The sequence below is a fragment of the Podarcis erhardii genome, assembly GCF_964252035.2.
Source record: "Podarcis erhardii genome assembly, chromosome: 10".
NCBI lineage: Eukaryota > Metazoa > Chordata > Lepidosauria > Squamata > Lacertidae > Podarcis > Podarcis erhardii.
This window is the reverse complement of record NC_138500.1, coordinates 16436936-16462824: the sequence shown is the minus strand read 5'-3', so window position 1 is coordinate 16462824 and position 25889 is coordinate 16436936. Positions and strand designations below refer to the sequence as shown.

At 45.2% G+C, this 25889-nt stretch overlaps 1 protein-coding gene and 1 long non-coding RNA gene across 2 annotated transcripts in view; both read left to right on the top strand.

Moving 5' to 3' along the window:
* The window catches only part of DERA (deoxyribose-phosphate aldolase), a 49099-nt gene extending 45642 nt beyond the window's left edge, over positions 1–3457 (top strand). Inside the window, exon 9 of the mRNA XM_081880160.1 lies at positions 797–3457. Coding sequence (XP_081736286.1) covers positions 797–853 — 57 coding nt within the window. The 3' untranslated portion in view covers positions 854–3457. The remainder of the gene's footprint in view (positions 1–796) is intronic.
* A 5523-nt stretch (positions 3458–8980) lies between these two features.
* LOC309352076 lies at positions 8981–21270 on the top strand. Its single transcript, XR_014161089.1, has 2 exons — positions 8981–10474; positions 21053–21270. It is a non-coding gene; the product is annotated as an uncharacterized lncRNA (long non-coding RNA).
* The last annotated feature ends 4619 nt before the right edge of the window (positions 21271–25889 follow it).

Sequence of the window (25889 nt, the reverse complement as noted above, 5' to 3'; positions counted from 1 at the left end):
TTGCATACGCTTCAGGTTACAGACTCCGCTAACCCAGAAATAGTGCTTCAGGTTAAAGAACTTTGCTTCAGGATGAGAACAGAAATCGTGCTCTGGCGGCGCAGCAGCAGCAGGAGGCCCCATTAGCTAAAGTGGTGCTTCGGGTTAAGAACAGTTTCAGGTTAAGAACGGACTTCCGGAACGAATTAAGTACTTAACCTGAGGTACCACTGTATTAGGCCCAATGCAGTTTTTGGAATAAATCAAGCAGTGGTTTCAGACCAAGCTGGAAAAATTGTGCTTATTGCAAAATGCATTGGGCCCAATGAAAGGTGATTCACCCCCCAATTTGGCAGGACCCAAACACAAATGGCACTTTCCACATCTTTCTCCCTGGAAAGAGCCAGTGAGGTGGAGTGGCTAGACCCGCTTGGCCACAAAGCCCTCCTATGTGGTTTCAGGTAAGACACACACTCTTGGCTTGGCCTCCCTTGCAGGTCAATGTTAAATGAGCCCCATGTGTGCTTCTGTTTCTTGGAGAGGAGCGGCACACAAAATTTGCCAATTAAATAAAATACGGAGCAAAGAACAGGACAGAATGAGATCATCTTGTGTATTTTGTGCTCAAAGGAGATGTCTTCAGAAAACTTGTGCTATTTTTATCGGCGCGAGTAATTAAAAGTTTATAAATGGCATCCGCCTTCTTGTTAACCTGCCCTTAATTTGTCGGCTTTGTTACACCTGTTTAATTTCATCTTTTCCATTGCTGCTCCGGTAAACTCGTTTCCTCCCCAACTGCCCTCCTCCCACTCTGCAGATTTACCACCATGTGACCGGCAGATACGCAGCTTCCTATGACCTGCCTATGGCTTAGACCAGTGACTAATTCATGATATGAACGAGAGAGAAGGAAAAAGAAGAAAAAGGGGATACACAGAAGAGGCTTAAGGAAGCGACGTCCTCAAATCCTTTCCTGCAAACAAGTCCAGGATGTGCTCGGGAAAGGATTAAAGGGCAAGGGGCTTCTGACTCACTTTTTCACCAAGCTGGACAAGTGCTCATGATTCTAAGAGAAACTCTGGATTTTGAAGGTTTTTCCAGGTCAATTTTGCTGTGCCTCATACACTAACATTAATACCAGCAGGAGGGGAGTGGGGCAAAGAGATGATCAAATTATTGATTTAGTGCGAATTTTGTATTAATGGGTTTGTTTTCTGTACTGGTGTTTCCTACCCCCCCCCCTTCTTCCCCATTGCATAGGGTGCCTTAAGGTGGTACCGAAATAAACTATAACATGGTCTCCAGTATCAGGATGGACACTGTTGCAGGCTCTTTTGAGAGCCAGATGTCTCAGACTGCCTCCCCCTTCTCTAATGCTGGGCTTCAGGCTTCAGGTCTGTTCACAAAATAATGCAAGCAGCAGGCATTAAAAAGAAGACGCTCTTATTTACGCCCACCTGCCACCTAAACTGAATTGCAAGTGATATCTGAAAGTCTCCAGAGTCTCAGAAGCAACTTTTGATGTATTCAGTGGGAGCCGGGGAGGTGTTCTTAGTCTAAACAAGAACAAAAAGAGATTGGTTTATACGGATCTAAATCAGCCTCAGGTCTTCCAAGTGCCTTGGACTACAACTCCCATCGTCCTTCACCATTGGCCATGCATCCTGGGAATGATGGGAGTTGGAGTCTTAGAACATCTGGAGAGCACTGGGTTGGAGAAGGCTGCTGTATCCCATGATGTGCTGAAAAACAGAGCCATGGATGGTTGAATTATTGTCATCTTGAGCTTGTTGGGGCTTCAACAATTTGCCTCACCCCCCTACACAGACACAGACATGCACCTTGCAATGTGTCCTTCCTTTCTTCCTTCCTTCCTTCCTTCCTTCCTTCCTTCCTTCTTTCCTTCCTTCCTTCCTTCCTTCCTTCCTTCCTTCCTTCCTTCCTCCCTCCCTCCCTCCCTCCCTCCCTCCCCCCCTCTCTCTCTCTGTGTCTGTCTGTCTGTCTGTCTGTCTTTCTGGATTGCAACCTACTGTACTGCACATTGTACAGGATACTCTACTTTTTTGAGATCCAGCAGGGTGCATGGCATTTGTGGGCTGCTAAAACCATAACCAAACCTCAGCTGCACCCTTATGCAAGAGTCTACAAGCACATGCCATGGAGCTGAGCCCAGTGATTCTGGAGCACAGGTAAAGGGCTGCAGCTTCCCCATTCATTGAGATATTTGGGAGATTTTTCTGAATGAGCAATCCTGACAGGCATGCAAGCGACACAACCTGCTCTTGAGCTGGAAACCTCTCCAGCTTTTGCAGAGAGCATTGCACATACAGGAACTCAACAGAACTCTGAAATGCAGTACGCAGACCTGTCCACAAATTTCCCATTTGCTTTTAAAGTCCTTTTAATTCTTTGTAGGCTGATGGAGGGAGGAATCGTGTACAAATACTGTAAAAAATTGTTACACATGCCTTAAATCTGAGCCTCTGGTGGGTTTTTTTTTTAAAGGATGGGATTATATTTTATGAAATCTTGTCTCAAGTTCTAACTTTGCAGAAATAAATTGCTTGACATTTTAAGAACATATGTTTAAATAAAAAAAATATTCTGTGCAGGGATTGTTCTCCTGTTTCGCTTGAGATTAATTACCGTGCACATGCAATTTAACTAAAAATAATCGCTACCTTTCTAAAGATCAGGCCACCACGAGCTTTGTGCCTTATTTTGTTGCTGCCTTCTGCTGGGGAAGGAAGTGGGGCTCAGGCGCTGGGCAGACTTCAGATTTTTTTCTATTTTCTCTCTTAGACTTCCAGTTCCCACTGCCACCATTGCGTGGAACTGCCAACTCAAAAAGAAATGTTTGGCTTGCTTTTTAAAAAAGAGGGGTGCATGATTTCAGTACTGCCTAGAACAGTGTTTCTCAAAACTTGGGTCTGCAGCTATTGTTGGATTACAACTCCCATCAAACCTAGCTAGTGTTGGAATATTCTAGAAGAAACTTGTAAATGGCCTTGGACAAGATGCTAGTCAACGGAAATTTTCCCTAGCAACAGGTGTCCTTATCAGGGAATACAATCAACTAAGTCTGGGTCAGTGTAAATGAGTACAGTGGTACCTCGGGTTACATATGCTTCAGGTTACAGACACTTCAGGTTACAGACTCCGCTAACCCAGAAATAGTGCTTCGGGTTAAGAACTTTGCTTCAGGATGAAAACAGAAATTGGGCTCCGGCGGCGTGGCAGCAGCAGGAGGCCCCATTAGCTAAAGTGGTGCTTCAGGTTAAGAACAGTTTCAGGTTAAGTACGGACCTCCAAAATGAATTAAGTACTTAACCCAAGGTACCACTGTATGTGAATGAGTCTCTGGCTGGATGGCTAAAAAGAGAAAAAGATGGTGTTTCTTTATTTGCTTTCCCCTCCCTTTATTAATGACCAATGTAAAGTTCTGTAAATAATAAAGACTCTGAGAAACCGAACCAAATGGTGTTTATTCCTGTAATGGGAATTTCACTAAGAGATAGCTGGAATGCTGCTGCTGCTGCAAAGAAGTAAAAGATGCAGGAAAACGTCTGTAAAAAGAACTTCTGCAGACAGAAATGAAAATCTAAGAGTAGGAAACTCTGACGAAAGAAGAACGGCAGACAAAATTAATGGACTACGCAGAATTAGACAAAATGACTGGAAGGATTTGAAACCGGCGGGACCAGAGATTTGCAGAAGATTGGAGGAAATATACAAACTATTTGAAGAGTAATTGTAATCAACAAATTACGCTATTAGGACTACAAGAAGTTTTGTCAGGAGAAATATATGAAATATTGCAAATAGAGAAAGAAGAGAGATTAGTTATGAGATTTAAAGGTAATAGTGGAAGTAAGAAATGTATATTAAGTGATTAGAGAGGAAAATTTTCAGATGTGATTGATGGAAGTCAAAAGAACTGTATAAGATGTAAAAGTATGTTTGATTATTTGAAAATGATATATTAAAAAAAACTAATAAAAATTTATTTATATAAAGAAAATCTAAGAGTAGATGCTCATGCACTAACAGCTAGCAGCCCCAGTGGTCAGGGGTGATGGAAGTTGTAGTCCAGCTGGAGACCCAAATTTGAGATGAAGACGGGTAGACTGGTCAATCTCTTGAGTGATCTGTAGTAGCTTGGCAAGGATTTCTGACTCCCAGTTTAACAGGAACAGTAACAGGACTTCCTGCATCTAAATAACTAGAAAACTAGAAAGCTAATCGGGAACACACTTGTGTGTGAAAGGTTTGTGAGCTCAGTTTTGCGCTGGTATGGAAAACAAATTCCTAGGCCTCAGAAAGACCCTGATGTTGGGATAGATGGAGGGCACAAGGAGAAGGGGACGACAGAGGATGAGATGGTTGGACAGTGTTCTGCGGGAGGCAGTGGAAAACAGGAGTGCCTGGCATGCTCTGGTCCATGGGGTCACGAAGAGTCTGACACGACTAAACGACTGAACAACAACAAATCGAGAAGCAGCAGCCTCTAATATCAGGCGCATGGGCTTCAGTTGGGCTCTGACATTCTTAGTAGATAAATCTCAGTTTGGGGGTAATAACTTTGCTTCTCCCCAAGCATTGCTTCTCCTCGCCCTCCATCCACTCATGTCAGCCAAGTTGATCCATAAAGCCTGGCTCTTCATAACTTTGAGGAGGACCGGAACAGAAGAAGCTACCTCCATAACTTAATTTGCTCAGTTGCAACTTTGGTTTCCCCCCCCCCCCCACTTCAGAGAATAGAAGTAAGTTTTATCCTGCTGATTCTGTGCTGAAATGATCAGTGGTAACATCTGGATGATAGATAAAATGTCAGGGGTAGGATTAAAAGGAAGAATCATTTTTAATTAAATACAACCTGTGCAGAAAGAAAAGATGAGGATTTGCTGGGGGGGGGGAGGGGAGGAAAATCTCCATCTGGTCAATTCTTTAATAGGGCAGATGAGAACCAAGAGGATTCTAACTGTACAAAAGGACATCATGTTTAAAATGCCTAATGGCCATTTGAGCTAATATCCTGGCTGCTCTAAACTCGCATAGAAGAAGAAAAATTATTCTGTTTGTGTCCTATATGAGATTTTAGGCTAGCTGTTACTGCTTGGTACATTAGCTGGGAGAAAGGCAGATTCATTGCTAGGGATTATTAGAAGAGAGGATTGGAAATAAAACTGTCATATACACAGTTCTGGACATTCCACCTCAAAGACGGGGGTTGTTGAGCTTGAAAAGGACGAGGAAAATGATCAGGAGCTTGGAGAAAGCTCCTTTTGAATGACAGCCGCAGAATTTGGGACTTTGGGCTTTAGAGGTGGTGGGGAAAAGGGTCATCAAAGATGTTTGTGGGGTTGGGGTGAGGGGTGGAGTTTTATAGAAGTACTCATGACATTGAGAAAATGGGTAGAGGAAGGACGAAGAGGTTAAAGAGGTCATGGTAAAGTGGGCTATAGATATTGGATATAATTTGGATTTTGAAAAATGGACGAAGTTGTGGACTAAAGGAATGAAATTTACAGCCTGTACTGCCCTCAGAGAAAATACGGAAAAGATGATGTATCGTTGGTACATCACTCCTGTGAAATTGCAAAAAATGTATAAGACTGGCGACAAAAGGTGCTGGAAGTGTAAATCCAAAGAGGGGAGCTTCTACCACATGTGGTGGAAATGTGAAGAAGTTAAAAAAAAATTGGGATTCCATCTACAATGAACTAAAGAAAATACTTAAATACACCTTTGTCAAAAAGCCCGAAGCTTTCCTTCTGGGAATGATTGGAGAGGAGATCAAGAAAGAAGATCATATAATGTTTCAATATGCAATTGTAGCTGCCAGGATTTTGTTAGCACAAAACTGGAAAACCCCAAATATCCCGACCGTTAAAGACTGGCAAATTAAATTGTTTGAGTACATGGATTTGGCAAAAATGACGCAGAACATCAGACAGAAAAAGGCATAAAGTTTATTGACGATTGGTCTAAATTCATAACATATATGGAAACAAACTCTAGAGATATAAAAATTACAGTAGGTTTAATATAACTCTTGCGATGTGTAGACGTCATAAAACGAAAAACTGCAGAATGGTTTTAATTTTCACATAATCCAAAACCGAGAGGGAGGGAAGTCAACCGTTATTTGTTGTCATTTAATGTCTGTTTTTTGGTTGGTGTAGGTATTTTGCTTTGGATGATGTTTGCCTTTTTCTTTGGTATGTGTGGGCTATTTTTTGTTTGTATTTTCCTTTTTATTGTTGTTTAATTACAGAAAATGAATAAAAAGAAGTTTAAAAAAAAAGAGAGAAAATGGGTCGAGGTTTCTGCTCCCTCTTTGAGGTCATCCAAAGAAGCTGATTTGACAGTAGATTCAGGGCCGACAAAATGGAGAACTTTTTCACACACCCCATAAGAAAACCCATGGCATCTTGCACACATAGTGAACAAGTTCGACTACAGCCCCCATCCCTGCCCCATAGCTCATGGTCGGGGAGGATGGGCATTGTAGTTTGGCAACATCTGGAGGGGCCCTGTTTCCCAAGAAGACGTCTTATCAAAAACTAAGGCCATAACAGCTATATTGAACCTCCATATTCATATGCTGTATACCAGTTGGGACCTTTCCCTACATGGTTTGATTTGGAGCTTTAGAGCTCAGGGATAGATAAATCTGCCATTTTTGTTTCTCTCGGTACATAGGAGCCAACTCCAAAGGGGTGGAAAGGGACCCACTAAAGTTGGTGGGTGTCGCCATTTAAATAGTGTGTCCATGCTGCGTCATGTGATCGATTATGCAGGGTGGGGCTTACTCCCCCCCCCCCAGTTTTTATTCAAGTTGGCACCCCTGTGTTTTCCCTAGCTAAAGTTCAGCTTGCCACATTTCCACATCAGGTTGTGATCAGTCTTAACCTCAAGAACATCCTCACATAAAATCATCAGCATTTTTGTATGCAACTTACACAAATAGAATGCAATTGTGTGTTTGTTTCACTGCCTTCATTTTTATGCACACTTTCCTTTCAGTTTGTGCATTTTTGTACACAACTTCTTGATGGTGAACTGCATCACAGCCTTTGGAGAACTGAATTTGCAAACCAACCCCAATTTCTCCCCCAGCCCTTGTGGAGGCATCTGGTCGGCTACTGCTCAGAACAAGATGCTTAGATTTGACAGATCTTCTGTCTGATTCTCCAAGGCTTTATATAGGAGCTTGTGTGCGTTATGTGCTAAGAAAAACCCCAAACCCTCTCATCAGCAACTCCACTTTTTACAATTTCCTATGGTGCAGTGCTGTGGTGCATTGTGGGAAATTTGAAATGGCAGTTTTTAGCAGCCCGTTACACCTGCTAGGTAAACTCGTGAACGTTCATGAACCTAGAGATGGTCCACTGAGGGCACTTTGTGAAGGCCACATTAAATCTGGAGTTGGCCTCAGAGGAAAAGTCCTAGGCAGAAATGGAAATATGAATAGGTCCTGCCCCATAGTTTGGTCAATTGTGGCTGGGAGCTAGGTGGAGTCAAAGATCTGAAAACAAAGTGAAGCCTCACACACGTTGACCAGCTTCCATTTTGACTTGAAATGTTTGTTTTGGGCTTCTTGGAAGTATGTAAAGGCAAGAAGCCGGGTGGGGGAGCGCCCAGGGGTGTATGAAGGGGGGCAGGGGGTGGTCCGTCCCAGGTGCCACCCTGGGGGTGTGACAAGATGGCCTGCTGCCTCCCTCCCTCCCCCAGCTGTAGAGTAGCCGAGGGCACACACAGCGTCTTACAGGCTGCCACACATGCACAGTCCATATGGGGCAATCCATACAGGTGCCATACTTGCGCCTCTGGGCAGCTCGCCCCACCCCTCAGCACCCCCTAAGTGCCGGAGAGGCTTCTTCCACCACTGGGAGCACCAGCCTTCAATGGCACCCACCTGAGAGGTGCATTCTGGGATGCACTGGCTGAAAGAAAGTATTTGTCCTGGGAAATGAGAGTTCGATCTAGCGAAGTAAGGAAAAGACCGCAGGAAGGATTTTGATTGGGAAAGAAAGAGACAATAGCTTACATGAGAGGTTTACAGAGGCAAGAGAGGCTGAAGCTCGCATATTTATTTGAAATAACTTGTCAAATCCAGGGTTGCAGGCCTCTCTCACTGTCTGATGGAAGCACAGAGAATGACTGGCTCCGAGCCTTTTGTGAAGTGCATATATTGAAACTGCATTGTTGAACCACTTTTAAAACTCTGAACTAATGGGTACTTTGGCAACAGTTTCCAAGTCTGAAATCATTATTAATTCCTTTAGTACTGTAATAACATTGATGGAGATGAACTCTTCTAACATTGAAATTGTATAGTATTTAGCAGTAATTAACGTCCCCTAATTAGGAAATGTTGCCAAGTAGTTTTCTCTGCTGGCTCCATCAGTAGTTAAGTGCAGCTGGATGAAAATTAACCACAAAGGGAACAGCTTGTGTTTTATGTGGAGTTTGCTTTTGATTGATTCAAAAAGATATTCCTCAATGCTCCATCTTATTATCAAAAAAGGGTACATGGAATTATCAGTGTGAGAGAGAGAGCAAAGAAATCCACATGTCACAACAGATGAAGCCGATGGGGATGGGAGCGAGAAAATTCACCAGCTGACCTTGGAATTCGGTCACAATTCCAACGTGGAGGCAATTAGATTTTAATGTGGCCACCACTATCATCGACGGAGGTGGTCAGTTTGGTGGGTGAATAATAATAATAATAATAATAATTTATTATTTGTACCCCGCCCATCTGGCTGGGTTTCCCCAGCCACTCTGGGCGGCTTCCATAAAAACCAGAAATACATTAAAATATCACAGATTAAAAACTTCCCTGAACAGGGCTGCCTTAAGATGTCTTCTGAATGTCAGGGTGAAGAGGTCATTCATCCCATTTTCAGGCTCTGCGGAGAGTCTGAAGTCTTCACAAATCACTGCAGTTCTTCTCAGGTGTTACTGGAACAGGTGGAGGGGGCGGGAGGTAGGCAACCTAAGGCCTGGGGGCCGGATCCAGCCCAATCGCCTTCTCAATCCGGCCCGCGGACGGTCCAGGAATCGGCGTGTTTTTACATGAGTAGAATGTGTCCTTTTATTTAAAATGCATCTCTGGGTTATTTGTGGGGCATAGGAATTCGTTCATCCCCCCCCAAAAATATATAGTCCGGCCTGCCACATGGTCTGAGGGACGGTGGACCGGCCCATGGCTGAAAAAGGTTGCTGACCCCTGGTGTAGGGCATAACATACAAATTGAAGATTGGGGGAAACTGTGGAAAGTGAATTTGAAATTCATGGACTGCATATTGCTGAAAGAGAATTACATGAAAATGATGTATAGATAGTATATTACACTGGTAAAAATGGCTAAAATGTACAGAACAGAATCAAAGACCTGTTGGAGATGTAAAGAAAAGGAAGGTACCTTTTACCATATGTGGTGGGAATGTAGACATATAAAAAAAATTGGGGAAATGATATACAACAAATTGGAAAAAATGTTTAAAATATTATTTATGAAAAAGCCAGAAGCTTTTTTGATAGGTGTTCTAGGTTAAGAATTACCAAAGGGGAAATGCAAGCTATTTTTATATGCGACAACCACGGCAAGAACTTTAAAAATTGGAAGTCTGGAGAAATACCAACGAAAGAACAATGACAAGAAAAATTGATGAACTACGCAAAGTTAGCAAAGTTAACAGACAAATTACATGAAAAAGGTAACAGTGACTTCAAAAAGGAATGGGAACTGTTTACAACCTATTTGCAGAAACAACAAAAAGAAATTGATTCATTGGCAGGATTTGAATAAACTTTCACAATTTTATTGAGTTTAAACATGGAGGACGACATTGTAACAACACCCAGTAGTATATATACATGCAGAATATAACAAGTAATGTAATAAACCAGAAGGGGAAGTTGAGGGAAGTCAGGTGGGGAGGGAGAAGATTGTAAATGTAATGGTAAGCTGGGATTGGATATTGGTAGATGATATATGGAATTAGCAATTATCAAACCGCAATAAAAATGTATTTTTAAAAAAGAAAAGGGCGGAAGAGAGGTTGGCTACACGCAGGCACAGTCCCCAATTGCTTGAGAAAACCCCCAGACAGGAGGGGACTTAGATGGCACTGAGGAAGCGGGAGCTTTCATTCTCAGCAACTGATTCACGGGGAAAGACGTTCCAGGGATGAACTGCTGTGCTCATTAGGCCTGATACTCTGCCAAGTCTGTGCTGACCATGTTCTTGCTAATAAAGAGTTAACTCCAACTTGCACAGTGTGATTTACTGCCGGCTCTCTCCTGACAATCTTCTGCCCTGATCACTCCATGTTCTTCTGATTGTTCTAAACCATTAACCCTGTCCAGGTGTTTAAATTTGAAATGTTTGGAGGGAGAGAGGATGAGCAAGCTTCTATTTCCATCACCCTTCATGAAGAGGAGGAATAACTTCTGAAGCAGGGAGCCTTTTGGGCTCTGGTGGATTTGCCGTGCAATTTAGAACCAGGGTTCTAGATTTCCCTTCCTCCATCTCATAGAGGCCTGCAGCCAGTGTAGTTACAGTAAGGGTGGGAACATTCACCCTCCAAGTGTTGGACTACAATTCCCATCAACCCTGATCATTACCCATGCTGGCAGTGGCTGATGGGAGCTGTAGTCCAGCAGCATCCACACCTTTCCCACTTCTGGATTAGCGAGTCAGAATGGACCAGGGAGACCCAAGTTCAAATGCTCACTGGGTAACCTTGGGCCAGTCACCATCTTCCAGCCTAACCTACCTCACAAAATGGGGAGGGAGGGTATCATGTATGCTACCTGGAGCTCCTTGGATGAAAGGCAAGATATAAAGATAGTAATAAATAAACATAGAGCAACTAGGCATGGAAGGAGGGTAGAGTTAATGTCCTCACCCCCATTTTCATCATATGTGTTTGGGGGATTAGAGACTACATGGAGGTCAGGGCCATGGTCGCCGTTCTAATTCTACCCTTCTATAGGTTGGCTGAACATCTGGAAAGAGATTTTGTTGTGAGTGTGCACCTAAAAATACACTGCACAAATGAGAAAGCAACAGTGGTTTAGAAAACAGGCACTGTACAAGTCAGCACTCGTCGGAAAAAGAGCCAGTATTGAGCTGACTTTAACTTCCTGTGGCTTCTACACTCATTTGAGATCCTGGGTTTGCAGCCCCAAAACAAAGCTTAGGGAACCGGAGCAAAATTCTATACTTGCATTCATCACAAGTCTCCCTCTTCCACTTTCAACGCTGGCTATGATGCGCAGGAGTTGTTCCTTCAAACATTCACATTCCTCAAAGTTCAAGGCTGCTGCTGCTGCCCCACAATATTTATCTCTCTCCATATGAGGGCAATATCTTTTATTAGACCAAGCAACCTGTTACAGAATAATCTGCAAGCTTTCAAGTTGCCCGAAATCCTTCATCAGGCTGGATCTTGAACAGGGAGCACTTCACACCTGGAACATTTTTGTAGAAGCTCCCATCCTTTATCCTAAATAAGAAAACAGGCCTATGTATTAGGGATGCATGCCAAAGGCATAAATCCTCCCCCCTTTTTTTATTTAAGGGTGACTATCTGATAACACTGCTATAGTTACTGGAATACTTATATACAAAATTCACAGCTAATGCTTATGCACGCGTACACACACACACAATATTCACAGCTATTGCTCTTAAATTATTATTTTTTGGCACTCTGACCTTGAATATATTCAACAGCAGGCCACTGGATCTTGCATAATCTTATTCCCCTCCCTAAAACCTTTCTCCCACTCCTAAATGGCACCTGTGTGGTGCAATTGTGCAGACCAGGAACAGTATAAAATGGAGGGGGAGCAGGGGCAGGAGATGCTGTAACATTTGGCTAGCATGGGATATATAACCCTAAGAAAGAGGCCTTTGTTGGTAGCAAAGGATGCTATCTTTGGGAATTTTGTTCAAACGCTATATGGAATGCTCCTGTTGGTGCATCGTGAAACTTCAGAGCATATGGTGCTTCTGTTGGTAGGTGTTATCTGAAAGTTTTCAAATCACACTATGAGAGGGTCCCTCTGGTGAGCTCTTGGAATGCTTAGCAACTGTGAATTAGAAGTGACAGAACAGAGAAAGGGGGACTAAAAAAAAAAGCAAATGCAAAAAAAAGCAACCACATACATTCTGTCTTCAAGACAAGAGTACAAAATAAAATCTATAAATTGAGACATCTTTACAAGGGAAAAAATGAGGCCAACACTCCAAAGCGAAAAGAGATCTAGAGAGCTTCTCCCACCTTCTTTTCCCCTCCTAGCAAAGGGAGGGGGGACACCCTGCAAAAAGTCATCTAAATTGTTAAAATAAAAATATGGTCACTTTCTCATGTTGACACGGTGTGTTGACGAGTAAATTCAAACAACTGGCGGATAAAATTTAGAGCAGCTTAAGATGGCTCTCGGGGGTCGGGCCAGGTTGGCTCTGTGGGACAATGAAAAGATTGTCTTTCTGTCGGGTGTCCAAGTCAACACTTTCCCTTCTGTTTGCAGAAAAACTGCTCTTATCCAGTAATTCTCAACTGCCCTGTATTGCTTTCCTCCTTCAGAGGCCTGAAGGATTTAAATGCAAGAATAAATGTGAGTAAGAATAGAAGCATTGTTTTGCAGGATCAAAACAAAAACACATTAACAAGGCAAACTTATATGTTTCTCCTCAGAAGAAAGAAAAAGAGTTCAATTGAAATTACTCTCAGGTAAGCGTGCGTAGGATTGGAGCCTTAATCCAGCAGTTTGTTTAGTCTAGCAGCCAGTTTCCAGCAGTGAGTAATGGGATGCCTCTATTAAATGGGGACATGAGACTCCTCGGTTGCCTGCAACACCTTTTTAGTGACATTGGAAAATCCATCAGAGCTTTGCTTGAAAACTTCAGAACTTCATAGAATTATAGAATCGTGGAGTTTGAAGGGACCCTGAGGATCAACTAGTTCAATGCAGGAGTATGCAGCTGTCCCATAAGGCACTCGAACCTGCAACCTTGGTGTTAAAGCCCACTTCGAAAGAAACAGCAAACTTTTAAGCTGAAGCTTCTTTCCCCACCAAATCATTTTCCGGCTCAGATCAAAATCCAAGCCATAGAAGATTTTCCTGTTTCTTCCTCTCTGACTCTGCCAGCCCTCCTCATGCTCCAAAGCACCCAACCAGCCCTTCCGTTTACTTCTTGGCATCTGTGGAGGTGGGAGCAAGGACATTTCCTTCCTCTTCTTACCTCTATATTGCTCTGAGATGCTGGACAGCACAGCAGCTCTGAAAGAGCAGCAGCAGTGGTCCTTGCAGTCTTTCCCAAGGTCAGTCGCTACTGCACCATTGCTACTTGCCAGTTAAGTAGAGGTGGCACATCATAACCACCACAACTGAGTGGCAGGAATTTTTATCTGATAGGCTCCCCATGCCAATTCCTTTGGGGCCTTCAAGAAAGCAGCGGAGACTTTGAGAACGGAAGGGTTTTTGAGTAGGCTGGCTGCACCATTTTTTGTTAAAGCTAATTTAAAACTGATAGCCAATTCTTATGCAAAGTGAATTCTTCAGTTTGGTCCCAACGGAAAGTGGCAAGCAAATAAAATAATTGATCCTAATGAAACCACTTGCGCTGAATGCGTAAGTGCCATTTAATATATAGCACTGAAAGAGTACATCAAATCATCGCTAATCCCCAACACAAAAGTGCATAATCCAGTCTACTCAGGAGGAGGGCTTTTCAGTTACCACTAATATGGAACAATGGCTGGTTTCTCAAGAGAAAGCCACGCAGATTTGTCAGTCATACGCTTGACAGCCATTAAGTGCTTGGGTGGCTTGTCACTGATAACTCAAGGTAATTCAAAAATTAGCAGTTTGCAATTTTACCTAAATGGGAGAGAACTTGCAAAGTGGTCTTTATACTGTGAGCTTAACTTCAGATCCGTTTCCCAGAAGAAAGCCAGTTTGCTGAGACCCCACACTGCTCACGTGTCTTCCAGTCTAATACCTTTGCCTGAAAACCTATAAAATTTCGTATGGCATGATAAACCACCAGCATGCTAGATTCGGATTCCTCAACGCCTGGTTCTTGCACCCTTGGCAGATATCAGTGGGTGTGGTTTTTTGCGCCATGGAGCAATCTGTCTTGCTATCCACCCCCATATTGCCTAACTGATATCCCCTCCTGATGGCTTCGATCCAGCACACACACAGTGTCCTGAACAAAAATAGATCTGCAATGTCTCTTAGGAACGGCTGAGCAAACTAGCCACTCCAGGAACCACTTTCAAATGTCCATATCTCTCTCCCCCCCCCCCCCGCTTCCCTGCTTCTCTGCTCCCCAGGGACCCCTTTCCATCAGTTCTCACCTCCTTCACGCCTCCATACCAGATGCTGAGCTTTGATGGCAGCTGGGCTGTTTTAAAGTTTTATCTCTAATTAAGAAATGGAATCTTAAGCAACAGTTAAAATTTTAACACAGACCAGCTGTGTCTACAAAGGAGCTGCTATTTCAGATGCACAGTCCTCTTCCTCTCTTACCCCCCTCCCCACCCTGCATGTTTCTTAATTGAAATGATATTGTAATTCAAGGAGATTCCAACTACTGCTCCAGCAATTACGGGAAGGTAAGCTTGTCAGTTCCCAACCAGCCATGAGCGTCTGGTTCTTTAAGAGCTCTGCTTGATGGCACATCAAAGAGGTCTGTCTTCCACCGTTCAGGCCTGCGGTCATCTGGCTTCTTCATAGGGGCATTGCTAGATACTTAAAGGGCTCAGAGCAGAGACCTGTGACATTAATGTGCCGTTAAAGATGGCGGTTAGTTGGGTCTTGCTGGCACTGCACTTTGTAGTGTACCCTGCTGCCCTGTAATTATTAATATTTTCTCTCTTTTTCTTAAAAAAAAAATGTTTACAGGGTGTAGGGCAGGAAATCTAGGTCCAGTGCACAGAATCTGGAGTCTTGTTTTCTTTCTCCTCTACTATAGCTCAGGGCCGGGGTGCCAACTTGAATAAAATATTGTGGGGAGCAGGTAAGTGCTGCCCCACCTAATCCATCGCAAGTCAGGGTGCACACACCTCATTTGAATGGCAATGTCCATCAACTTTGGGGGGCCCTGGCCCCCTCAAATATTTTATTGGAGGCCCCAAAGTGTCAGGCTTCGGGGAATCGGCTACCTCCCTCCTGGCCGGAAATGAGCAGATCAAACAAAAGGGAATTTTTACTAGTTAGTTTCTTTAATAAACACAGTGAAGGATAAAAGAAAGCCTCTAACCAGAATGGTGGTGCTCCCAATTAAGGTTTTCTCCCCGTCCCTATTAATCCATGTCACTCCTATGTTTTGTAATCTGAGTTTGTACCCTCTGAGCTTTCTGTTCTGACACATCAAAGGGAGGGTGTGGCTCCGACCATTCTTCTTCAGTGCAGACCTCCTCAGCACGGTCCCTGACACAAAGGGACCTTGGCCCCTAGAAGTTGGCTCCTATGGCTCAGTGGTAGGAGCAAGGGTGGACTTTGGTCTTTCAAATTTCAACAGCGCCCTGTGTGAGACCAAAATTCTGTGTCACCCGCCTCTCGCCTTCTGTCCTGCTCAGTTCACTACATCATAGTTGTGGTGCCCCCTAACCTTGGTGCCCAGTGTGGCAGAACTAGTCACTCCAAATCTGCCTCTGGGTAGGAGCACCCAACACCCACCCTGCTTTTCTACAAGAGCAACAGAGCAAGAACAAACAAAAGCGAAAGGGGATGGTCTTCTTGTGGAGACTCCCCAAAGTGAAGAGAGAGGGCCTTTTCTGTGGTGGCACCTTCCTTTTGGAACACCCCGCCCCATAGAGAAGTTTGTATCATGCCATTACTGCCATAATAATAATAATAATAATAATAATAATAATCTGGCCGGGTTTCCCCACCCACTCTGGGTGGCTTCCAACCAAATATTAAAAACAGTACAGCCTCAAACATTAAAAACTTCCCTAAAAAGGGCCACCTTCAGTTGTCTTTTAAAAGTAAAATAGTCGCTTATTGCCTTGACATCTGGTGGGAGGGCGTTCCACAGGGTGGGCACCACCACCAAGACGGCCCTCTGCCCAGTTCGCTGTAACCTCACTTCTCGCAGCGAGGGAACCGCCAGAAGGACGTCAGCGCTGGATCATCTAAGCATAACTCTAAGACAGTCCTATTTCTTCAATCCTTTAATTACCAACAATTGTCATTAAATAAAAAAAATAGTACTCTTTGGAACTCTGTCGTTCCCCCTTTTGCAAGTTCCCCCGAAGAAAGCGGCTTCCATTTTGACAATCTCATTCTCATGGCTTTTGGATTGGTTTTGAGCTCACCTTGTAGTTGGTGAAGGGTGCTGAGAACTGTACTTCTGTGAACGGTCTTCTAATAAGTCACAGGACCTTTAACAAGACTACAGTTCCCAGAATTCTTTGGCCAGGCCAGTTGAAGTGGCATGAGAGCACTTGAAATGAATATTGTAGTGAGCATGGGACCAGCGTTTTGTGGGAACAGGAGCATGGAACAGCATCTGTTGCCAGGTGTGTGTGTTTCTTAGTCCTGAGGCATCCATGGATTAAGGTGTGAGTCCACATGTGTCAGAGGCATGGAGCGAGACTGGAGAAAAGTAAGACCCCCCCCCAACATGCTATTGAATCACATGTATCAGGGAATACAGGCATGAGATGCAAGCATTAAGCATTTGCGGGGGGGGGGGGGTCTAGGTAACCAAGGCAACCTTTTTCGCCTCGAGCCACACTTTCTGGATGCCTGTCTAGTGCAGTGCCAGTAATTGTAGCTGAAGAGGCTGTTTGTTATGAAAGGCAATTAGCACTTGAAATAAAAGAACAGATTTAAATAAATTGGGGTAAATTGAATGATGTGATTCTTTAAAAAAAAAACACCACACACACAACCTGGCAGTGAGGGATTTGGGGGTCCAGTGGGGACCCCCAAGTCCTTGGTTTTAGTGCCAGATCACCCTATCCTACTCTACCCTAGGCTGCAATCCTAAATACACCATGATTGCAATCCTATCAATCAGTGGTGCTGAAGGAAGAGTCTTCCAGGGGCCACATGTCAATGGTGGGTGTGGCCAGAGAGGAAAGTGGGTGGAGCAATAGGTGTGATTCTTACTATGGTGCAGTCTTGAAAAAGGCAGAGATTTCTTCACACACTTTTCTCCATCCTGTCAGATGGAAGTTATACACACCTTTCTCCATCCCTGTTTAGGGAAGTTTTTAATATTTAATGCTGTATTGTTTTTAACACTCGATTGGAAGCCACCCAGAGTGGCTGGGGAAACTCAGTCAGATGGACGGGGTATAAATAATAAATTATTATTATTATTACTTCCCATATCACTTATGGGAGGAGGACTTTGGGCTGCTATAGGAGTGTCCTGACCTGCCGTCTGCCTGGCCATGCAGTAGGGAGCCAGGATCCCATTCATACAGATCCTGGCTTGCAAGTCCTACAGACCTCCCAACTCCTGATAGGTTTTTCCGCCCAGCTTTCCCCTGAACTCAATAAGTTGGCCAGCCTTACCTTAGCCTGCAAAAACTGCCTTGCTATTTATACCATCTTGGATGCTTCTCTTTTCGAATTGCATCTCGCTAGCTCGTAAAAACGACCTGCTTATTTCTGAAAGCGGCTCGCGCTAAGTGGATGCCGCTTATTGATTGTCAAAATCAACATCTTTCCAAAGCTGTAATAGTAACTGTCCCTCCAAATGTGTCTCTGCCTCCCCGTGCCCCCCTTGCTAATGCTCAGCAGGCGAGGCTTTGCATTTATAGCCTCCCAGAATAGTCAATGCCCGCAAGTCTCCACTCCTGTACGCCTACAGCTAAATCATGGTACCCAACAGATGGTGCATATGTGTTTCCTAATGCAACGTCTTGTATGTGTGTAGTTGACATAATTAAATAATTGTCACCCACACCATCTCATGTAACAACTGAACCAGAACTATATCTCTCAAAGGGAAAGAGCCAGGCACTTCTTACGTGTGCCACAGGAATCGCGCACGCAGAGGAAGCATCCTCCATAAATAAAACATGTTTTCTGCCTCCCTGCTGGTTTTATTGTTTAAAAAAGCACACAAGATAGAGCCCTGCTAGATCAGGTCAAGGGACGCGGGTGGTGCTGTGGTCTAAACCACTGAGCCTAGGGCTTGCCAATCAGAAGGTTGGCGGTTCGAATCCCCGTGACGGGGTGAGCTCTCGTTGCTCAGTCCCGGCTCCTGCCAACCTAGCACTTCGAAAGCACATCAAGTGCAAGTAGATAAATAGGTACCGCTCCGGCGGGAAGGTAAACGGCTTTTCCGTGCGCTGTTCTGGTTCGCTAGAAGTAGCTTAGTCATGCTGGCCACATGACCCAGAAGCTGTACACCGGCTCCCTCGGCCAGTAAAGCGAGATGAGCGCCGCAACCCCAGAGTCATCTGTGACTGGACCTAATGGTCAGGGGTCCCTTTACCTTTACCTAGATCAGGTCAATGGCCCATCTCATACTCTCCAACATTTCTCTGATGAAAATAGGGACGTCCTAAGGAAAAATGAACTTTCCGGTATCAGATCAGAAACTGGGACAGCCTCTGTAAATCTGTGACTGTCCCTGGAAAATAGAGACACTTTGAGGGTCATGGCGGCCCACAATCCTCTTTCCATAAGTGGGTCTGCCATTTACCCAGCATCCTCTTTTCAGTGGCCAACCAGATGCCTGTGGGGAAACCTGTAAGCAGGACCCAAGCGAAAGAGCACTCTCCCCCTCCTGTGGATTCCAGCAACAGGTACTGGGGAAGCATTATTGCCTCTGACAATGGAGGCAGAGCATAGTCAGCATGGCTAGTAGCCATTGATAGCCTTTTCCTCCACGAATTTGTCCATCCTCTTTTCAAGACCTGCAAGTTGGTGGCCCTCACTGCCTCCTGGAGAAGCGAGTTCCCTAGTTTATCTACTGTGTGAAGAAGTCGTTTCTGTTATACGTCCTGAATCTTCCAACATTCAGCTGGATGCCTGTGAGTTTTAAGAGTGTCCATGAGGCAGTGCAAACTTTTGCAGGCTTTAGTCACAAGTGCATGGGCTGTACTCAGATCTGAAGTGATATTCCCTCCATCGTTATCTTCTTGAGCAACCCTGTAGAGCACACGTGCTGATCTCCAGGTGTTGTTGGACTTCAACTCTCATCATTCTCAACCATTGACCATACCGGCAGGGGCTGATGGGATTTGTAGTCCAACAACATCTGAAGTGCACCACCTTGTGCTGTAGAGTTTGGGACCCAAGGTGTGATGGCCTGGGATTCGGACTCAGAGGTTGAACCTGAGGAATCCCAGCCTGCACAGGAGTCCCCACCTCCAGAACCAGCTGAGCCGGGGCTGGGGCCTGAGCCTGAAGGGTCCTCACCTGTGCTGGATCCTCAGGTGCAGGCACCAGCTGACTCTGCTCTGGCCCCTGAGTTGATGGAGGACCCATTGCCTGCAGGTGCTCCATTCTCAGCCCCGTCAGGGGAAGAGGAGGTTGCCCGGTCCGGTAACCCTCCAGCCTCTCCTGAGCTACAGAGGCTCAGGGCAGAGAGGCGGAGGGAACTAAGTTCCTGCAGGAGGAGTGCTCGCCTCCTGGCCAGGAGAGGCGAGTCACCTGTGGACTGGAGCCACCCTATGCCTCAGGGCAGATAAAAGCCAGTCAGCCCCAGTCCCAGGTTGTGGGAGCAACGTTGTTGCTAGCCTGTTCCTGCCTGCACCCTGTCCTGCTCTTCTGCCAGAGTTCCTGACCTCACCCAACTCCCTGCCTTGGACCCAGCTACAGCTTTGACGGACAGCCTCCATACCGCACCATTGACCTTGGACTGGACTCGGACCTCGTCTCTCAGTTAGCCCCCAGGACCTGCACACAAAGGTGACCCCCCTATTGTAGGTCGGTGCTGGATCTAGGCTGAGACAAGGGAAGACCAGAGCACAGGTAGCTAAGGCAGGGGAGGGGATTCTAAAGTGACCCCCCACAAGCCCACTGTATTGGCAAATCAGTGTACACATGCTTATTTAACAAGTATTTGCCCAGTTTGGCCTAAATCCTAGCCTCTGCCTGGGTTCGTTGGCTAACCCTCAACCCCATTCCATAGTAAGGTTGTTTCCCATGTGGTAAATTGCTGCTATTAGCGGAAAACTCGAGGATGTTTAAAAAAAATGCTATCATGGGCCATTTGTCACTGATCATTGTCTCTCGTCCCATTGGGCAATTACCAAACAATAGGAGACAAGCTGGCATACGCGAAGCTCTTATTTGAATGGAGCACACTCTGACACTCATTTAACTTCCTTTCCCCCCTTATATTCTTTAGAATAATCTGGATCTTTTGTCATTCTTAATCTCTCTCCCCCTTGAGAGCCCTTTTCAATTTGTCAACATTCAGCTTCGACGGTGGCGGTCAGACTACGGTACTCTGTCAGCTCGGGTCTCATGAGTGCTGAATGGAGAAATTCTATTTCTCCTCGGTTCTGTTTTCCCCACCTCTCCATTTTACAGTCCAATTTGGCTCTTGACCTTTGAGCACCTGCAGCTCAGGTGTCCAATCTCCTGCACAGTTGTTACCTGGGGCAGGTGGAGTTTGCAGTATTAGCACCAAGCCTATAAGCTAAGGATGTGTGTGTGTGTGTGTGTGTGATGCCTCAATGCCTTCCACAGGAAGATTTTAGGCATCACATGGCAGGACCGAGTCTCAAACAAAGATGTGCTCTCCCAAGCCCACATTCCCAGCTTTTTTGTACACTCCTGTCTCAGTGATGTCTACGCTGGCTTGGTCATGCCCACAGAATGGAAGATGGCAGGACCCCCAAGGATGTGCTCTAGGGGGAGCTGGCTTCAGCCATCAGGCCCATTGGCCGCCCATCTCTGTGTTACAAAGATGTCTGCAAATGTGACACAAAGGCTGGCGGCGTTAAACTCCCCTCCCAGAGTGGCTGGGGAAGCCCAGCCAGATGGGTGGGGTATAAATTATTATTATTATTTATTTATTTATTTATTTATTATTATTATTATTATTATTATCCCTTGCAGATGACCACAGCACCTGGAGACAATCAAATTAGGCTGTGTCTCCACAGCAGTGAACATAGGAGGAATGGACACTGGGAGGAACGCCATGGCATGCTTGCATCAGCAGAACCGGATACCTTCAACAAAACATGTCTCTCCCGTATTGTTCTCTACAGCCACAGCGGGTGCTGTAACTCTCCAAAAGCTTGAACGCAAAGCTGCACTCTTCCCTTGACTCCCTTGACTCCAGAAACACATGAATGTCAACAACAACAGCTATCATCATCCAGGGATATATGAAGCTGCCTTATACTAAGTCAAACCATGTGGTCCATCTCATTCAATATTATCTGCACCAATGCTCCAGGGAATAAGGAAGAGGATGTTCTCAGCCGTACCTGGAGATGCCAGGGATCAACCCTGGGACCTTCTGCATGCAAATCCGATGCTCTTCCAATGAGCTATGGCCTTCCCAAACATTTCTACCTCACCTTCCCTCAGCAACTCCATGGCACTGCCAACAGTTAAAACAGAGGGCCATGGAGCACTTCCTGTGCACTTGCTATTGCCCATTCCCACAGTAAAGTGGTACCTCGGGTTACAAACACTTCGGGTTACAGACTCTGCTAACCCAGAAGTAGTACCTCAGGTTAAGAACTTTACCTCAGGATGAGAACAGAAATCACGCAGCGGCAACAGTAAAGTGGTACCTCAGGTTAAGAATGGTTTCAGGTTAATAACAGACCTCCGGAACGAATTAAGTTTGTAACCAGATATACCACTGTACCATCATGACAACAGTGTTGTGCTCTCTGCACCAGTTTCAAGGGTTGCTTAGCACATTGCATTGGAGGTGGCCAAAAGAGCCCAGTGTTTCAGATACAGAAATTGAAAGCCTCTGCCCGTCGGTGGGTGCAAAATGAGCTGATATGTTCTGGCCCACTTTTGCAAATACCCCAAACCGTCACAATGATGATAAAGATGCCAGCAACGCCTTGTTGTGAAAATAGACTTGCTAATTCCTTGTTGTTGTGTTTTCCAGAAGTGTGTTTCCATAAGTATGCATAATGCATTCTCCCCATCACTTTGTAACTTCTGGAGCAGAGACTGTAATCTGTTTAAGAAGAACATGAATCAGACTGATAAAAAGTAATTGGCTGTTGTTGTTTTTTAAAAAACCCAAACCCTATTTTTTAATATATATATAAAAAACCACCCAAAAATAAAAAATAAAGCTGTCAAAAAGTTCTTATGGTAATGAAGAGCTTTGTTGTTATGACAATTGCACAGTCTCTCCTTCTCTTTTGAAGAAGCCTGCAATGTGAAATTTGATAGGCGAAAACATCAGGAATAATTAAAACACATGGTAAGCGAAGGGGAGGGAAAAGAAAAAAAACATCTGCAAGTACAGATCCCCGCCAGAAAGCTTTAAAATCACACTTGTTAAGTGACAAACTTCAAATGGGATGCATATATATATATAAACTGACACAGACCGATTCGCCAGCTGCCAGGGGCTAGGATAATCACACACTCCGAGTCCCAACGCTTTGGGTAGAGCAAGGATTCCTTCCCTTGCTGCCTTCTCATTCAATCCATCACACGAGGCATAATGTGCCACATGTACTTCTGGTGACTGAAGCAGGAGGAGTTTTTCATAGCGCGTTATGCTCTTTCAAGGAGCGCAATTATTCATGCTTCTCCCGTCGCATGAAACATCACAGTTGGGAACAAGGAACCTAGACACCTCACGCTCCACAGGACAGCGGGGTTGGGGGGATTTTGGAGCTGGAGGGCCGCACTCTTCCCTGAGGAACCTTCTGAGTGCCAGTGGTGGGCGGGGCCAGAGGGAAAAGTGGGAGGAGCAAAGGGAGCGATCCTCACCTGTGTACAGCAGGCTAGGTTCCAGCCAGAGGTTTCTACACAGAGATACTTCTCTATCCAGGCAATGTGAGAAGCAACGCCACTCCTCAAGGATGCCTGAGGTTCTGCACCTGAGCCCTAAAGGCTGCCATCTTGATATGCTAGTTAGAGTAGAATTAGAATGGAGAGGGACACGGTGGGGCCTGAAGAGGTTTGGTCCTTGAAGGAACCCGTAGCCACCACTGTTTTGGAAGCTGCAGATGGCGCAAAAATGTGGTCCATTATACTGGCTGCCAGCCAGTTCTAGGGACAATTTGTAATTGCCTTGTGCTTGGGAAACAGTATTTAGGGCAGGCAAGGAAGCAGAAGACCTCAAAGGAGTGGAAGACAGCCACCCACTGCCCACTGCCAGGGAGAGCAGGTCTGTTTCCGCTCATGAGAAGTTGCCATGTGCAGCCATTGATTTTCTCCCACAGGAATGAATTGTGACCGTTGTATGTACAGTGGAGCCAAAATGTCTCCAGTGAGAACTTTGGGGTAAAAGAACTTGGCAGGCGTGAAGAAGCCTGATCTTTTCTTGGGGGTGGGAGGAGATATATTATTTGACAGGCTGTTGGGGGATGGTACAATTCCCAGAGTTCCCTGGGAAGAAGAATGTATTGTTATGCCATTCTGGGAATTGCAGTTCTGTGAGGGGTCTCCCAACAACTCTCCACACCCTTCACAAACTACAGTTCCCAGGACTCTTTGTGGGAAGCAGTCATGCTGTTTAAAGTGGTACGATTCTGCCTTAAAGGTACAGTGCAGATGGGGGCCTATGAATGCAAACTGAACACACAACAGAAACAAACTAATCTGATTGCCCCTATTCACCTTCTGTTATCATCCCACTGTCCAAAGTGCAGTTTGGGTGGTGCTGAGTCCTGCCCACCCCTTTCCCTCATGTTGTTATATAAAGCACATTGATTCTGCCATTATTTATTAATTTCATTTCATAAGATTTATGTACTTGCTTGGTTGTAGGGTGGAAAAGAAACCTCACAGCGGTTTAACAAATCAGGTAAAACAATAAAATTATCACTGAAAGACTTATAACCATGTTTTAAAACATATAGAAAGTTAAAACTGCAATAGAATAGATGATATTTTTTTTAAGAATGTCTCCGGCAGGCCGTATTGATAGCTCAGTAGCAGAGCATTTGCAATGAGTTTTGCCTAAATATTATCTCACTTGCATTGGCGAGTGGATGAAATGATCATCTTGGACGCTAGGTGGTGCTGTAACAGTTGTTTGCTGAGCAGGTGAGAGGAACAGAGGCAAAGCAGGGAAGCTTACTTGGCAATTAAGGCTGCCTACGTACTAACCCATTGGTGGCACAAAGATGCTGCTTTGCTCCACCTGGCATAGTTCATGAGAACGGAAGAAAAGCCTTCTTGACTGGGCCAGTGGCCCATCTAGCCCTGAATCCTGTTCTTGCAATAGCCCAGAGGTGGATTTAGAGCGGCGTGACGGGTTCCGTCGCATCTGGTGCCAAGCCTAGGGGGCGCTGCAGGGCACTGCAACTATGACATAGTGAGTTGAATAGAACAGAAGGTGAGAGGTGGGGAGTTGCCGACTTTTGGCCTTGCACTGGGCGCTGCTGAAATTTGAAAGACCAAAGCCCGCCTTTGCAGAAGCCAGCCAGATGCCCGCAGGAAGCTAGCAAACAGGAACCAAGCACAAGAGCACCTTTCCCACACTCTCTGCCATGGTTCAGAGACATTACAGCAGAGCAGAGCCATCCTGGCTAGCAGCCAGTGACAGCCTTGTTTTCCAAGCTCGTCCTCAGCAGCTTCGATCTCCAATGGATTGGGTGCAGACACAGTCTCTGATTGCTTGGGGGGGAGGAGACCCTGGAGAGGTTTTAGGCAGCTGTGGGAAGGCAGGGACCTGTGGTCCTTGCAACTGCCACATTGGGGCAAGTCCTACTGAGAAGAAGTGTCGCTGGGACCGCTAGGCCCGAGCTGTTTCGGTTTCTTTAAACAAAAGGTTGACTTCCCTGGCACTGGTGTTTCTTCATTGCTGACCTGCTCCTGAGATCTAGGGTAGCTTCTGGTGTTTCTGGTGAAACATCCGAACAGAGGTGCAATGCATTCAGCTCTCGCCACACAACTGGAGACTCTGTTGCATTGTGTGTAATGAGCATCCGTACAGACCTTCTGCTGGTTGGGCTTGTAGCCACAAAGCTGATCTCCCCTTCTAAGCATTCAGTGTTTCCTTTTCTTCGTTTGTATAAGGATTGGGATGTTGTGTGGGTGTGTGGAATGAGAGACAGACAGACAGACAGAAAGATTCAGGAGAGTTTGTATGTTGCATGGTGATATATATGCTTTCCTGAGACAGGGATGCGGAACTTTGTGGTCTTCCAGTTGTTGGTAAGTGTTGAAGAAGAAGAAGAAGAGTTTGGATTTGATATCCCGCTTTATCACTACCCGAAGGAGTCTCAAAGCGGCCAACAATCTCCTTTCCCTTCATCCCCCACAACAAACACTCTGTGAGGTGAGTGAGGCTGAGAGACTTCAAAGAAGTGTGACTGGCCCAAGGTCACCCAGCAGCTGCATGTGGAGGAGCGGAGATGCGAACCCGGTTCCCCAGATTACGAGACTACCGCTCTTAACCACTACACCACACTGGCTCTCAATTCTGTTGAGAATTCCGTTCCACCTTAAGGAACAGACATGGGATTGTTACATGTCATATGTCTGTTTATATTCCAGCACAGTTTGTTGGGAACTTCCGTTTGTGTATAACTTTTGCTTTTAGCTGTTCTCTCTGAGATGACATGAGAGACAACATGTTTCTTTGTCCTGATTTATGATTAATAAATCTGTAGTTGTAGTATGCTTCCACAAGCCTCACGTCTATTCTGTGTGTCTGCTGATAGTGTGCCCTGGCTTTGAAGCCTGGGTCGCTGATTTACGTTGGAGCAGAAGTGATGGTCTTTGCACCGGGCCG